The sequence below is a fragment of the Lepisma saccharinum genome, chromosome 2, assembly GCF_977018435.1.
Source record: "Lepisma saccharinum chromosome 2, izLepSacc3.1, whole genome shotgun sequence".
Taxonomy (NCBI): domain Eukaryota; kingdom Metazoa; phylum Arthropoda; class Insecta; order Zygentoma; family Lepismatidae; genus Lepisma; species Lepisma saccharinum.
The window spans coordinates 26,327,979-26,345,991 of NC_139230.1; the positions used below are offsets into that span (position 1 = coordinate 26,327,979).

The 18,013-nt window shown below is 34.9% G+C and overlaps 1 protein-coding gene across 2 annotated transcripts in view; it reads left to right on the forward strand.

Moving 5' to 3' along the window:
* The window catches only part of LOC145983962 (uncharacterized), a 182,869-nt gene that overhangs the window by 110,981 nt on the left and 53,875 nt on the right, over positions 1 to 18,013 (forward strand). Inside the window, exons 14-17 of one of the 2 annotated variants that reach the window (XM_083117184.1) lie at positions 5,426 to 5,509; positions 7,097 to 7,310; positions 10,122 to 10,308; positions 17,592 to 17,775. In XM_083117184.1, the coding sequence (XP_082973310.1) occupies positions 5,426 to 5,509; positions 7,097 to 7,310; positions 10,122 to 10,308; positions 17,592 to 17,775 (669 nt within the window). Of the gene's footprint in view, positions 1 to 5,425; positions 5,510 to 5,572; positions 5,660 to 7,096; positions 7,311 to 10,121; positions 10,309 to 17,591; positions 17,776 to 18,013 lie in introns of both variants that reach the window. The other variant, XM_083117183.1, reaches the window with a different exon arrangement.

The window sequence follows — 18,013 nt, forward strand, 5'->3', positions numbered from 1 at the left end:
AGCCATAGAGGATGTAATGAATATCAGTTGTATTCACATAGCTTTTATCTTAATAACTATGAACAAAGAATGCAGTTTAACCTTTTTCCTGAATGTTTACATAATAATTGTTCTATGATTAAAAGTTAAGTCAAAGCATACTTACATATGGTTTTTGTCTTAGTTCTAAACCTTGACGTTTTGGTCCCATTGACAGAACCTTCGTCAAGGATATTTAATGAATTTAAAGCATTAAAATTAACTCCATGTATGGTTAATAATAAAGGGATTTGACAAAACACTGATGAAAATGCTCTGCTTTGTGGATTGTGAGTAAGGTAAAGTGCCCATAATCCATCCCCTGCCCTGAATTCGCCCCTCCTCTTTAACTTCCATGGAATGTGCTGCCATCTTGCAAGAGCAACAGGAAAATCTTCAGAACCATTTGGTTGCCTACTGGCAGTGACGTAGTTGGTTTGTTCTGCTCATTCACACTTTAATTTTTCAAAAATAGTTTGTTTGAAAGCTTCCTACAGTGTGAAATCAACTTGAAACAGTTATATTGACGCCTCACGGTAAGTTTTCAGCATTTACCGATTGATAATTATAGATTAGTATTTGAATATTGCGTTCCAGTTGTCGCAACCATGTAGCTGTAGTCGTATGGTGAGGAGCAGTTGCCATTGATGTTATAAACTGTAGTCCTAATTCCGTCCCCTTTGAGATTCTCAAATCTGTCCCGGGGATGGATTTAGGACCCCCATTATGTATCTTTCTTGTGATATATTTTATTTTTTTCCTGACCACTTAGACTAGTTTCGATTGACGTATGAACACTTGTCGACCTTTTTATAATGTGTTTAACACTTCTATGCCTTATTCTTGAAAAGAAAGTTAATGCTAATTAATAAAAAGTATGTATTAAACATAAAGTTGTTTGAAGAAAATAACAAATTTAAGAATGACACCAGTGGGGGGAATCTGAGGGGACACGTGCCTTCCTCCTCACTCAGGGTGGCTACTCACTGGGAATTCCTTGAATTCCAGGAATTATGCGTGAATTCTACTTGAATTTTTCTCCGTAGACATGAAAAATTACAACTTTTTCTAATCCAAATCCTATTCACATTTTATGCAAATAAAAATTATTTTCATAAAATTTTCTTGCTTGCTTCACTCGCAATTCCTCCTTTTCTTAGTCTTATCAAGTTTATAACCATAGCTAGGAGGCGGCGGGAGTCGGCCCTAAGCGCCGAACTATCTAAATGAAACATGTTGTCTAATTGATTGATTGATTTGTGGTTTTAAGTCCACTTTATGCACAGAAAGGCTAATCGGAACTGGACCTACAGTTTGAAGTGGGATCCGAACTACTGTGCCGTGACAAGAAAAAATAATTTAAATCATTTGTTCGAACACAAATGCTTTAGCACCAACTTCTACCCCCTTTTGCATAATTTACGAGAATATTAACGTCTTTGATACTACTACTACTACTACTACTAAGAATAATAATAACAACAATGTTGGTCCCGGCGGGTTCGAATCCTGGCTTGGGCATGGATGTTTGTGACTGTCCATTCATCAATTTCATCATATCACTCATCCCCATTTTCGCAAATTAGCCAAATGTTGCACAAGAAGCGAAGTACAATAAAACAAATCAATAATAATAATAATAATAATAATAGTAATGTTATAATAATATTATTATTAACATTATTATTATTATTATTATTAGTATTAGTATGTTTATCCCGCCTTCTCAGACAAAAATTCGTGGTTGCGCCTGTGATTGTAAATAGAAACTCAGCACCTTAAATTAAATATTTTAATTATATTATGTATATCGTTTAATTGAATTATAATTTTTGGATGTTGGAATCACATAGACCCTTTACATTATGAAGATATTTGTATGTGGATGTTGAGAGGCGTTAATACGTAAGGTTGAAATAGAGAATACATCTACTTGAATTTTTAGAAAGTTTGCCTTGAAAACCGGGAATTATACTTGAATTTTATCATGGTCCTAGAGTAGCCACCCTGTCACTCAACAGGCAAGCCTTTGGATGTAGCATTCATGTTTCCTCTGAAAACTCTATACGCAAAGGCCATAGAGCAATGGTTGGCCTCTAACCCAAAAAGAATTGTGAGGAAACTACAAGTATCCAGTTTGTTCTGTGAAGTGTACCTTCGTGCTACCACTCTTGAAACTGAAGTCAATGGATTTAGGAAAACTGGAATTCATCCATTTGATCCTGATGTCTGTCAAGAGCATGACTTCAGAGCTAGACAACTTGAAGAGCCAGAGGTGACTGACAATGGAGGGAATGATAACAACCAGAATGCTCCAGCTCCACCTCAGGTGGTCAGTCCAAGAGACATCCAGGAAGTTCCAGTAATCCAGCCTTCCACATCTTCTAGAGCCAGGACCTCATTCTTGGTAACAGGAAGTTCACATAAGATGTCTCTAAAAGCCTCTATGGAGAAGAAACAAATGGCGGAAGAGCATCAGAAGAAACAATTCCAATCAAAGGCCAAGAAACGCCTCATCATTGAAGATAAAGATCAGCTTGGAACATCATTGACAAAACCTCCCAAAAAGAGAACAAAGAAATATGACTCAAGTTCAAGCGAGTCTGAGGAAGAAACACAAGTTCCACTGGTGCCCACCGATGACGGGATAGTTCAGGCGATGAAGATGCATCATGTCCTCTTTGTGGAAAGCATTTTTCCCCAAGACAAGCGAGGAGAGAAATGGGCAAAGTGTTCAAAATGCTTCAAGTGGTACCACGAGATGTGTTCATCTTCAACAAAGTCAAAAACTTTGTTTGCGATTTTTGTCTGAATGGGTAAAAAAGATGTAACTTAAGTATAAAAATGTATAAACATGTTTTCATCTCAATAAATTTATTACAAGAGATTTTAACACTGTTTTAATCAAATTTCCCATTAAAATAAATGAGTAGATAATAACTGGAAAGGGGGGGACGGAATTAGGACACCTTTTTTGAAACATCAAAATTTACGTTCTTTTGATTATTTATCTTTTTTGGTTAAGAAAGGTTTATTTAGTAGAATCACACCAGCAGCACTAGTAGGTATGGAGTTGAGTTGCTTCAATCAGTTGTATTATTTTTAACTTTAAACACATTTTCAGAATTGAAGATTTGGCTTAGGGGGATGGTATTTGGGCACTTTACCTTAAAATTCCCTTTACTAGGGCGAAAAAGGAAGCAAGCCTAAGTATGTTTTGGCAAGAACTAGTCCAATTATCAGATGTTATGTACACCAGTAGAAAGTCTTACCCATGGCAATTTACAACAGAACACTCTTCAGTGAGCTGCTGCTAATTCCAAATATGACTGACACTTCCCATTTAAGCTTTTAATGTTTTAAATTTCTTATCCTCTGCTCCCACTTCCCAGAAAGGATCCAGAAACTACAATATCAAAGTTTAGGCAAAAGATAAAAATCACAGACAAATACACTTTGACTTTTTTTTCTTTTCAGTTTAACCTCACAAGTTGTTAACATGTTCAAAGTACATAATAAGTTTGTTTAAATTTGTATTTTGTGATGCATATATGAAAACACTTATTGGATTCTTTGCTGTTTTAATTTGCATGTGTAATTCAACATTACATTTTGCTATGTTTCACTTATGGCCAGTGAAAGAACCTGTGCATGTTTAATTGAAGATTGTATTAATATGAAAGGTGTTTGAAGGAAAGAACATGTGAACAAAGGAGATATGGTGCTCATTTAATTTAATGTGAATTTAAAAAGTTTTATAACACAAAATTATTGTGTGTAATTTTTTGAAGTATGTATGTTTTATCTTATATTGCCTTCTCTTATTACACAATTAAAATTTATATTTCATTAGCAATTGTTTTTCTAAGCAATGAATAAAATTACACACAGTGGCTTCAAAATACAAGAGTTGGTGGAAGAAACTTGTGAGAAATTAAAATGCACCATTGAAGTCAACCAAAACTGCAACGTATGTTGTTTAGTGAGGATGGCATAGTGGTTGGGAATGCTGTTGCCTTGTAATCAAGAGCTTCAGAGTTTTATTCCTGAAGGCACATATGGTTCGGATCCAAATGAACCTATTTGTGCACAATGAGACTTAAAACAAACTTTAAATATGTTGTTCAGTGTGGATTATTGGCACTGATAGGTGACTAGCAGACCAATTTAGATATCTAGGTCAATTTAAGTATCTATATAGCTCTAGACTATACTTTTTGGTAGTAGTAGTAGTAGTAGTAGTATTAATCACATCAGTAGGTAAAGAATTTGTTAGCGCCCTGAAAGTAGTTTGATCCGGGAGGGGGTGGGGAAAGGGATTCATCCCTCTAGTATTTCATTGCCACAATGTTAAATCAAATTGCCCACCTTTTCCTTGGGATCACTCAAATATCCAAATGTCCTTTCATATAACAATTTCCACTTCAAGCTCTGGCAGTAAGTTAGTGTTTTGTTATGTATTTTGTCTACCTTGTTTATAAATTCCTCATCTTGAAATACATATTGTTGTGAAATCCTTTTTCTTGCTTTGATGATTAATGCCATACCTGATGCCTGTAATGGAGAATGTAGAAAAGCATGAGAACAATCTAGCTTTTTAAATCAAATTTTGCTTTCATATTGTTAACCCTTCGTTAGGTGTGTGGGGTACCAGTGGCCCCCATTGATATTCATTGCAAGATTGAAACACTGTGAACTATACCCCACATGGGTGCTTTTGTGTAGCTGAATATTCTTTCTTTATATATATTCTAAGCTCAGCTGTGTAGTTATGTTGCACTTCTAAGCCATGTAATATTCTAAAGTTAACATCAGTCAAATGCTTGGGTGACTAAGTACATTAAAAGAAAAATATAAAAGTGTAGAAAGGCGGATCACACAGCAGATTCAGATGTTATATGAAGTGGGTTAGTGAGGAAGAGGAGGACACATATTTATGTTAGTGACAAAAGTGAACATGAAAGTGACCATGTGACCGAAAGTGAACATGACACTGCTTTGGTTGTTATGTATTTAGGTGCATGGAGGACAACTGACTCCTAGCATGTGACTGACATTAACTTTATAATATTATATCACTTAGAAAGTGAAGCCAAAAATGTTCAGCATGTATTTCATACCGTAAAGATAGTTAAAGGGTTGGGGGACAGGTGTACCACATTTGCCTATGTATGGTACAGAAAATGATGCCCCTAACACAGAGTTAATATAGCTATATTGCCTGTGCTTACTTAAAAAAAAAAGCAATTTACATAATGCATATTTTGCCAAATAACATGAATGTGTTCTGTTTGTAACAATTATAAAGAACAGATTGTATAATCTAACTAGTTAGATTTATGAGAATGAATATTGAATATGCCTCGAAACATTTTCTTTGATAGTGGATTTTTGCATGTTGTTACAGAAAATGCATGGAGTGCTTGATTTCCTTTCTACACCTGACATTCCAGGGAAAAATTCTTTTAATACAGAACAAGAGGATGAGGAGGTAAGAATGATATTTTATGTCCTTTATGTAATTCCTCTTCTCAAATTGTATATATTTTCACAGAAATTACCAGGTGTAATAGCTTTCTTGAACCATAGTGACATTCCTGGAGTGAACTCATTTATGAGACGATCAAATTATAGAGAGGAGGTAAATATTAATCAGTACTTCTTAACATTTTATTTCCTGTTTAAGCTATTTAAATAGGAGTCTAAAATGCAGCATGTTGTGTCAATTACCTTTAAATTATATTTATTATTGCCTTTATTTTTTTAATTGAATTTTTTTTTATTTCCATGTAATCAATCCAATTGGTTTTTGATAACCTTTAAGTTATACAGGGTGTCATTGAAATGGCACCCAGGGACCACAGAAATGTATAGAGGACATGAAAACAAATAACTTTTCTCAGTAACATTTTTCTTGTTGGTGCATCCTTTCGGTGCTACAAACATTCAAAAAGCATTCTCTCTCCCATCCCCCTCCTACAGCAATTTCTGGATTTGACCTTGGACACACTTGAGGCAAGGTTTCATTTCTTTCCCTTATACCTCGGTTTCCACCACTTTCTTTTCCATACGTTATTTGTTTTCCATTGTGTTTTTGCTATAATTATTTTATTTCCCTTTGGGATATTGGACACTTTCTCCACTATGCTTTAAAACACATAATGCGGTTGGTAGTATGACATTTTTTTGCAGAATATGTGTGATCCTTGCAACAGTGGCAGACACTGTTTCACACCAGGAAGTGACGTCACTGAGGCGATATAATGTTGTGTGGGGTTTCCAGCATACATACGGCAAAATGGGCTTTTTTGAACATTTGTAGCACTGAAACAACGCACCGACAAAAATGTTACTGAGAAAAGTTCATTGTTTTCATGTCCTCTATACGTTTGTAGCCCCCAGGTGCCATTTTAATGACACCCTGTATATTCTTGTTACCAATGTTCTTCCCTACCTATAATAAATATTAATGCTTTTGTAGGCACTTGAACATTGCATTCCACATGCATGTTAAATTGTGAGTTAGCAGGAGTATATTTAGGTGTGCACACAGTTGATACCAAAATGTTGAAAAATAAAAACATTTGAAAGACTGTCATACAAATTCCTGTTCATTCCATACTTTGAATTGGAAAGAATAAAACTGAAGTGAAGAATCAAGGAACAAGCCAATGGAAAACTGTTTTAAAACTTTAAATTAAAATTTGCATTAACATTACTACATACGTTAACTACATAGATTTTTCAGTGAAAAATGCATGCTCGACCAGGACTTGAACCCGGGTCTCTGGCAATACGTGCCATTGCTCTACTGCTGAGTCGAGTCCTGGTCGAGCCTGCATTTTTCTTTGAAAAATCTACGTAGTACATCTCCTGTGTGTGCCTAATTAAATGAATTAACATCTAAGTGAAATTCAGTGGTTATTGGAATCAGAGTGATAGTATACCACCCCTCTAAATAAAAGTTCACACTACATATTATTCATCCAATTATTTTAATTGTAGTTTTAGATTTGTGTTTACACCTTATCACACTTCTGAATTCTCCATACGAATAACTAGATTTTTCTGATTAAAGGTATTTTGCACCCGAAGAGTTCGCTATGCTGGACAAGCAATTGGTATGATTGTAGCAGAAACTCGAACTATAGCACTTGAGGCAGCTCAAAAAGTGACTGCTAAGTATGGAAATATGGCGAAACCAATTCTGACAATTAAGGAAGCATTGCAAAAAGGAAGAGAAATGCAGGATGAAGTGAAAATCCCAATTGAAGTGAATAGCATTAAAGGAAGTAAGTTTTCTAATAATTTCATGAGAACATGAATTCTCTCCATAACTGGAAAACTTTCTTGAAATTCAGCTATAGGTGCATGAGACACACTAAGTACACAGCACAGCAAATGTTAATTTCTACTTGTTTCTTTTTTGTTTGTACCAAAAAGAGCATATCAATGGAAAAGTGTCATGTTTTGATGTATTGCTTGCATTCTTAGCAACAGTAATTTTTGCTTGAGCAGGAAGTGATTGCTTCAATTCAACTGCGAGCAGTACTATTAGTGGCATAGCAACATATTGCAACACCCTGGGTGAGATTAGAATGCGAGGTCCCCATCCGTTCTTTAAATGTGAAATCTCATACAAAATCTTCAGAGATACCTCAGCAAATTATCATGTTTAAATAATAGTAATACATTACTGATGAAAATTATATTCAATAATTTCATTCAGCCTGAAAATGTATTTCTCTGTTTTCCGGAAGTTGAAATCTGAAGCTGTAGGAAGGAAGGAAGAAAATATTACCCATGTTCTCCTCGAGTTGAAAACAATGCAAGCATTTAAATGTCTCACGATTGCTTCATGGCAGTTGGAGATTCTTTATTGTTAAAATTTTAAAATTGGAAGTGCAAGATCAAGAGAAGGAAAAAAAAGACAAGACAAAGTGCTTTTTATTCAAGAAAAGAATAAATAGTTAAAAATTTCCAAGCAACTTAGCGTGAATTTTTACGTAAATGCTTCACATGAGAAATACAACAATAATTTTTACTTTTTTTGGGCCCCCTTAAGTTTAGGGCCCACCTGCCTGTATGGTATTCCCTTATTTGATGTATATAATGTTTAACTAGAATTTAAAGCCAGATAAAAACCGAATGTTGTAATTTCATTGGCCACAAAAAATAGCTTTTGCCATCTTGTTTATCAATTCTATTTATTACATTTTTCGTACCAACCCCTAGCATCGTCGCCTTGTAATTAAGGGGTCACAGGTTCGATATCCAGTGGAGGCACATGGTGGTTCAGATCCTACTTTAAAACTGTAGGTTCAGTCCCGATTACCCTTACTGTGCATAAAGTCGATTTAAAACACCAAATCAATCAATCAATCAATCGTACCAACCCCATAGGACTTGATGCCACTTCAGGCACGAGGCCCTGGGCAGTCACCCACTTCCCCCCCCTCTTGCTATGCCACTGAGTACTATCAATATTGCCAAATCCAATAGAATTTCACTACAAAGCATCAATAAATTTCAATCTCTCAATTTTAATTTGGCTTTCAGTTGTTTTATATTATATTGCTACCACTACATAATTCTTAACTTAATTCACAACAATGATGGTGAATAATGTCAGTAATGAATTTATATGAATCAGGAACTGCAATAATGCAAAACTTGATACAAACTTTTATAACAGTTCCTTTGTTGACCTCCATAATTGCTTCAGTGACTGAGTATGTTGTGATCAACTCAGAGTTCATGTTAAAAGTTCTGGATTTGAGTCCTGATCTGGACATGGGTCCCTGCATTACTTTTATTAAAGCATCATTCATCCTCATTCTTGCAATTAGCCTAAAGAATCAGCAATGGGACATAATAATAATAATAATAAAGAAAATTTTGACCCCCATGTTGTAGTGGTTAGTGAATAGTATTTTTCCACAATAATTTGAAACAATAATCTTAGTTTTTTTTTTGTTTGTGTGGGAATAAGTGTACTCTGTATGTTTCAATCTTATACAGTATACTTTTTTACAAACTTCATATACCTACTTGTCAGATAATATGAGGAGTTATTGTAAAGTTTTAATTGCATGAACAAATTGAGTGAGGAAGAAAACAATACCTAGGTGGAATTGCCCTCATCTATGTACACATTCCATTCCAATATTCACACACTTCTGCCACAGCTCTTTGACCTTCTGCAACCCAACTTTGGCAGAAATTTTAATGCCATTGACGAACTCCTTTCATGGACAGTACAGACATTTTCTTCTTTTACTTGTTCAGTAGGTTGCAGTAGTAACTGCTGGTAGTGATTTGACCCTGCTGAAAAGGCACAGCTAGGCGATCATAATTCGCCAAAAACAGGAAGCATCACCATTACTATAGACTTTTGCACCTTAGCCTTCTTAGGTGGGATGATGATGAATATTTTCACTGCTTACTAATTTGTTTCATCTCTAGATTGTATGGATGGGCACAAGATTTATCTGTTATTACCAGATGCCCCCTAATATCTTCTCATTCAGAGGTGCAACATCTGTTGAGCAGCATCTCATCTCATTTGCTTCTGAAACAGTCTGTAATTGCAGAACCTAGCTTGCTGAAATCTTTCACAAATTCAGTTGCTCATGAATAATTTCCCAGACATTACTTAGATGAACTGTTTTCAATGTTATTTTGATGGTTCCCACTTTCCTATTTGAACACAGCAGTTTCCAGATTGCCTGAAATTGAAAACCTTCTGGATCTTGGCTCATTGAACAGGGACATGAGACCACTTAGAAATGGTCTTGTCCAATGCACAATAATGCCATACAATCAGGCAATCATGCATTTCCTTGAGGAAGCACTTCGTGCTTTCATTTTCCATCATGTAGATTCCACACCCCTTAATGCTTTTAAAAGTTGAACACAAAATATTTTCCATGGTACAAATGAAGAATTATGATTAAAATGAGGTATGATTTATTGAGCTAGCACAATTATATTTGAATAAGGGCAGTAATTAAAACTTTACAATAGCTCTTCATACATTGAGTGCAATGTAGAATATACCATATTTCAGTCTTGCTTATATGGTTCTGTTTCTTTAAAACTAGATGGTGATGCACCAAAACATGAGATAAAAGGGGAATTCCAAATATTTTCCCAGTATCACTACACAATGGAAACTCAGATCTGTCTGTGTGTTCCCACAGAAAATGGTTTGGACGTGTATTCAGCAACTCAGACTATGGACAGTGTACAGGGTGCTATTGCTAATGTACTTAAAATGAACAGAAACAAGTATGTATTGTTACTGAAATGTAAATTAATTTTTATCATGTGCAGTAGTGTAGTTTCTTGAACGTTCACATAACTACAGCTTGCAATGTGATTTCTGGCCACAGACAAGGAAGGATTGGATAATGGGTCAGATACGTTTGAATTAGCAAGGATGTGTGAACCACACTCAGGGTGCGAGATCCTGGGGATTTCCCCTCCACCAACAATCTTGGCCTCAAAAGTCCCCCCACCAAAAATTTCCAGGTGGGGGGAGTTTTTGTTATAACAAACAAAAGATAAGCAATTACTTTTAATTTCAAATATACTTTACCAAGAATAATATTGAAAACACACACAAATTTGTGAAGTTGTGAGTATTGAATGCTTTCTCTCTCAAGAGATCATTAACAAATCTACATCAATACGCATAATAAAAGTAAAACAAGAATGAAAAAAATAATAACTATGAAATCTAATTGATTTATATTAACATAAACATGAACTAAACAAAAACTTACACAAAATAAAACCACTTCAACTATTTCATTATTTATTAACATCTTTAACCAGTTAGTAAAGGAATTAGTTAGCTGTTATACAATATCTGATATGTATAAAAGTAACAAATTAATTTCCTTTATGTAATTAATAATAATAAGATATTTTAAATTGAGTAATTTATTTTTACTTTTAATAACATTACAAATATGTATATCTATCATATAATTTACACATTTATTTGTGGGGAGGGGGTTTGAAGATTAAGAACTTTCTCCCCCCCACCAGTTTTCAATAATTTCGCACCCTGACCACACTTATGCTTTGTTTAATATGTAGTTCCAAAAGAGGAGCATTTGTATAAGGCTAATTGGATATGTGTAAAGATAGGTAGAAAGAACTCCCACTAAATGGCAATTCCACATTCCATGGAGGAGGACAATGTAGTTACATTGGAGCATTCAGAGTTAGGAAAGTTCCTAAAAAATAGTAATGTTTTGCCTTCAGCATTATTTTGCTTCCGAAACTAATGTGTTACCATTATTTTACTCAGAAAGAAATGCTTTAATTTGTCATGCAAACTTATTTATCTGCCTATGCAAGTATTATGTCTGTTCTCTGTAATCAGTGCCAAAATTGAGGGAGCAAGTCAATCTTTCCCCCTTGGTAAGTCTTAGCATGAAGAGGCCATAGTGCAGATGCAAAAAATGGCAAAAAGTGGGGGAAACTATCCCCCTAATTACCGCAACTGTCTGTAGTGCATTTTTTCCAGTGTAACTTTACATGTACATGAGTTGAAACCATGAGCAGATAAAGGAGAAGGCATAGGGGTTAATCAGAATATAATTGATAATATATGATGAATGTGCTAATCACAGAGCAAACTGATCTCATATGTATTTTTTCCTTAATTGAATACTGAATAAATTTTATTATTTGTAAGGTTTTGAAGCAACATGTGAGAAAATTGTGTGTATGTGTGAAAATTTTACCATTACATGTTTCTCAAGTTTGAAGGTGAATTCTTCGCAGATCATAAGATCTCTTTATGAATATCAGTGTGCAATGTGCATTCATTCCAATATTTTTTTACACAGAACAGATGTCTTCTTTCAAAAACGAGGACAAGAAGTTCACTTCCTCACATATTCTTGAAGAGAACACAGAGCAGCAACTGAATATTGGTATTGATACTTGACAGTTGAACAAAGAAGTGTTCCTGTCTTTCTCAGAGACTAATGAGCACCAATTGATAATGGCTAATTGAGTAATTAACAGGATATTTTCTTGTATATCGGAAGTGAACTTGACTTTACAGGTCTACCCAAATGATGCACCAGATATCCTACTCTTCCTTCTTTTTAATCGTTGCCTGTATCTAAATCGTCTTTCCCTGCTGAATTCTGAGAATGTAGTCTTTTGTCTTCTTCCACTTCCCCGATAAAGTGTTTCATTCTCATAAACAGATCCTCCACTTGTTAATTTATCAAGGTAATGCAAGGAATGTAGTGAAAAATATGGAGCTGTTACTATGATTTTGGAAACACCTTACTAATGTAAGTACTGAAAAATTAGTGCTTTACTAATGCAAATACCAAAGAAGGATAATGTTACTTGTACTACTCCTCAACTCTGGGAACACTGGTAAAGATTATGTAAACAACAATTCTCACAGATAGAAATTACTCTAAGGTATACTTACATTTCCAATTGTCCACTTACTTCATTAACAAAATAGTTCATTGAGCAATTTAAATAACAATTTTACCTTATAATGCATAGGTAACAAACCAACCCAGTCTGCCTTGATTGTAGCATAGTTAATGTTATCAGAACTAATAATAATAATGATGATGATAATAATAATAATAATAATAATCCAATAACACACTATAGAACTATTGGCCTCCCCGATGGTGTAGTGGTAGCGTCGTCACCTTGTAATCAAGGGGTCCCGGGTTTGATACCTGGTGGAGGCACATAGTAGTTTGGATTCCACTTTAAACTATAGATCTGGTCCCAATTAGCCTTACTGTGCATAAAGTGGACTTAAAACACCAAATCAACCAACCAACTATAGAACTATTCTCAGGCTCACATGGGTTCAAATAAAGTTTCAGACCTCTAACAACCATTGTTAATGTATTTTATTTACCTATTTCTTTGTTGAAGGACAATTTTGGCTTGGTAAACTTAGCTAAGTCTACAATTAAGAAACAAAATATTTTTAATCTACAAAAGTATGCTGACTTGAGAAAAGAAAAATATCATATTTACATATTGTAGGGGGATTATTTTTAAGTAAACATTAAAGAGAAATATAAGTTAGGAGAACAATATTTGTCCAAAGCAGAAGGGTGGAACACTGAATCTCGTGCAGTGTGTGACAAAATACATTCTGGTCCTGGATGCAGAAATGTCTAGCTATGTCCAATAATCCCATAATGATTGTTATGTTCTAGCTTCTATGAAATATGTTATTGTTGTAAATTGATTGTTATGTACACTTCGCAACATCTTATTTGACCGCCCTGAAAAATTTCAAAGTCCGGAATTCGTAAATTTGGCAGCATAGCGCTTCAGAGCCAACTAAGAGTAGCCACCGTTGCAACATTTCTTCTTCCTGAATGAAAATGCTCGTCATTTTTTTTTTCATTCTTTCACATTCCATAAAGTAAAGATACCCTATAGCAGTAATAAAATATATGAGTAGACAAAAAAATGTTAAGTAGAAATACGAATGTTGAAAATATTTCAAGACTCTTCGTTCTGAATTTGAAAATAGGAAAATGTATGTGCATTGTGAAACACTGAACAGGTTCTCATCCACCTGGAAAGAATTGCCGTCACATTTGAATGCAAGGAGGCAAATTTATGATGATTTTATGCAAAATGTTTAGTAAAGATACCTTGCACAACACCAAACGATTCTGCAAAGTGTGTCTTTTCCTTGGTTATTGGCCAAAAATGGTTCGAAACTCCGGCACAATGTTGCTTCAACTGAGATTAACGTGTTTTACTGAGCTTTCTGTTAACAATCTCCTGGAGTAGTTGGTTAGATGACAGCACTTTCGTTTCTTTACTCCTTTTCGTCAAGATCAAAACATCGTAGGTTCAAATCCCACCCTTTCCTTATTATTTTTTCCTTTTTATTTACCAAGTATGAAGTGCTCTAATAACGTAATATAATATTATATGATATTACTGTAAATATTTATGCGATGCATGCTCAGTGGCGGCGATTGGGTTTCAAAACTAAGGGGGCAAGGTGGGGGGAGGGGGGAGGGCAAGGACAGTTTCTTTCCCTTGGTAGATAATGTTTAGCATAGTGCTGGGTCATCTGCCCCTCCACACTCCATAATCGTCGCCACTGTGCATGCCTCAAGTAATGCTTCTACTAATGTTTTTAATCTTTCAGTGATTGGCAGGATTTTAGGAAACAATTTTCCTTTCATTCAGCTGTTATAAGTTAACACATATTAAGAACTTATATCTCAACTTTCTGCATCCGGAAATGCTGGACATAAATCGCATAAATATCAACGGAAATATCCAAAAAACTTAGATAAGCATTCTCGTCCAAAGCCGTTTACTTCCCGAAAAAGATTTTGCAAAGAAGTAGGTTTGAACCCATGACCTTCCATTCCATAAGCAAACGATCCCCCTACACCACACGGTTCACTTTATTTTATGCACTTGGTTCGGATCCCACTTTAAACTGTAGGTCCAGTCCCGATTAGCCTTACTATGCATAAAGTTGACTTAAAACACCAAATCAAACAATTCATCTCCTTTCAGAGTGGACCTTCTATGATAATGTAGTTGGCCAGCATCCGAAAATACAGTTCTGCTTCGCGTATACCAGAGTGTAATTGCATTTAATATTGTGACTAATTTTACTTTAAAACTACAGATTAAAGTGATAATAGTGTCCAGAAAAAGAACCTCAAAGTAGATCTTCACACAATGTATTTTAATCCATTGCCAAACATTTCAGTTAAGAATAATATTATGCTTTCCATTGACCGTATTTTCAATTCATGGTGAATTTGCTAAAAGGACCATGTCAAGAAATCTAAATATGTAAGTTTTACTAGTAAATGCATTTAAAATGCACGAAACAACAGGGGAGGAGAAAAATAAACATTAAAAGTAAGTAAAAATGCAACAAAATCTGTTAAAAAAAACTGACAAATAAACTAAATGCCAAAAAAGGCCGAAAAATGCCAAAAAAAATATGTAAAATAGAAAGCGTTTTCCGGCACAAACTGAAGGGAAACGGACATGATATCAGGTTTAGCATTGTTTTTAAGGGTCAGAAAAAAAGTTGATTTTTCATGAACTTCCGGACCCTAATTAGTAATTATGACCATTGAAAAAGTTGGAGGTAGCTTACTTAAAATTTTCTTGCTGAGGGATCGTATCGTCCCATATCTCCACTTCATAATAAAGAAAAACATCAAGTTCATATTTCAAAAATGACTTGGAGTTTTCCACCACGAAAATATGTTTTTCATAGTTTGAAGTTATTTGTATTAGTTTTTAAAGGTTTCCATTGTTTTAGTTTCACATGTATTTCATATTTCATACATTCCTCTCTCTTTTCATACAGTCTTTGGAATAAAGCTGAAGTTTCTTGTCAAACGGGGTCTGGTTCAAATTACTCCTTTTTGCTCTCCTGTTCCTACTTTAAACAAACAACAAAATACTTCGTAACTAAACGATTGCTTGTTCAAAACATGGAATTTTTACACAATTTACAAAATATGACAAAACGCCAATAGACATATTCATCATTTTTCCCTTTCAGTGTTTCTCGATTTTATCTGAATTCGTTTCCTCATGAAAATTGCCATGAGGAAATTATAGATATGACATTATGTGTGAATTGGTTTCTTCAAACTGGTAGCAAATTTTAACATGAGCTACCTGGAGAAGAGGTAGCGTGCTTGATTCTTATGAGGGAGGTCTTAGGTTCGATTCTCCACCTAGGCAGAATTTTTTTTCAGGAGTATATCGTTGGGTGTAAAGTTTATCCACCGTGCTAAGAAGTTAACATTGGTCTCTGTATTTCACGAGAGGAAAGGAAATACTAAGATAAATTTATTTCGATGATAGGAGGAAGTCACATGCCACGTGAAATGCACAGAATCAAGTTACATAGAGCTAAGTCTGAAATGGTGGTATCGAATATTGCAAAGTTAGTGCGGAATTTTGTTATATCTGATACTCGTACTTTCTGTTCAAAGACGACAAATATTTTAGATACAAAGCAGTGAGGAATTAACGATCATTATGAGGTTTTGAATTTTTTGTTTGTCACTCACTATATAAATAGTACTTATTAGTAGTTTCTTATCGAATTGGCCTTCGTCGCAATAACCATTTACTTATGTTAATTGGCGATTTACTATTAGCTTTAGACGCATGGTAAGATGGTGGTGAGGGGATTGACAACAGTCATTACAAAGGAACGGACACAAAATTACCAATCTTAGCAATTTGAACTCAATAAACGGTCTCCTTCGTTAGAGTAGTGCACTACATCACTACTTAACATAACTGTATATCTTTTTTTTAAATAAATAATAATCCATTGCGCAACAGCCCATGAAGGGCCTAGGCATACCTACCGACTGCCGGTCTCCCTTCCACGCTTTCCTTCATCACCTCTAAGCGTGGAGATCTTCAACCAGTATTGGAATAGTTGGTGGGTCAGCCCAACGTATCCCCAGCCGTTATAGTAGGTCTCAGTGACCGGATTACGCTCACTCACTCGGAGCTTCCCAATTTCCTCACGATGGTGGGTTGCCACCGGCGCTATACGTAGGCAGAATAAATTCCGACCAGAGCCGGATTCGAACCTATCGAAATCAAATAATCAATATTTTAGGTGTCAGTGAAGAACAAACAATACATAACTTAAATAACATTACGTTTTGCATCCTGAATACATATATGTGATTTGTGAATTAATCATGATATGTGTGTTAACACAACATATGAACAATAACTAAAAAGATTTTAACTTTAAATCCTGGAAATCTCCAACTTCTAAGGGGAAATATGCGCAGAACCTACACTCCCTCAAGTGTGCATCGGATTCATTTTTTAAATATTCTAATATCAACGGTATCTGTTCAGCAAACAAAAAAAAATAAAGAGGAGAGGCCGGGATTTGAACCGGCGACCTTTCACGCTTGACGAAAAATAAGGATAGCAGTGCCTAATCAACTACTCTACGTTAACTTAATGACGTCATGTACTTAAAACCATGTTGACGTTTATGAAGACTCCCACCTTCCTGTGTTTCAAGCACATTTTCTCGACAAGTCGTGTAAAATATATGTTTTTAAGAACTGTTAGATATTATGCAAGGTATTGTAAATAAAATGTCGCATAAACTCTTCACAAATTTGCTTCTTTCTGCACAAACTTGATGGCAATTTCCTCCAGGTGGACAAAATCTCTGTTCAGTGTTTCAAACCCCACAATTTCAAGTCAAGCAAGCAGAATCGTAAGTATCCTTCAAGGTTCTTTTTCCAATTTATTATTTCTGTTTGATTGTGTATTATAATAACGGTTTATAATTTCTAAGAAAACCTATCACCGCAGCATTTTTCGTCTAGTGGAAGGACCTACTCAAAGTTGGCTACTCTCACCTGGAGCTGAAGTGCAATGTTGCTAAGCTTATGATTTCGGGACTTAGAATTCTTTTGGGGTGGTCAAATAAGATGTTGCAAAGTGTACAATTTTATTTTATCTTGTCATGCTGAGTATGTTCAAATTTTTTTATATTTTTTTAGGGTTTATGTTCATGTACGACGTCTAGGTGGAGGTTATGGAGCTAAAATTTCCAGAGCTTCACATGTTGCTGCTGCGTGCAGTCTGGCTGCTGTCAAATTGAATAAACCAGTCAGATTTCAATTGGACCTTGAAACCAATTTGAAGATGGTGGGAAAACGCCAATCTTGTTATTTATCATATGAGGTAAATATTTAGTACCACGGTTGTTTCCATATTGTGTCAAAAAATAGATTGTTAACATTTTTCATGATTATTTGATTATTGCTGCATATTTATATTAAAGTTGGAACTTCTGACACATAGCCAATAATATCAAAATAATAATAATGATGATAGCCATGGGCATATTATTGTTGTAAACTACATTTGTCAGAAATTACTTTCTCTGCAATTTTTTGTTGATTGAAAATAGATGTAAATT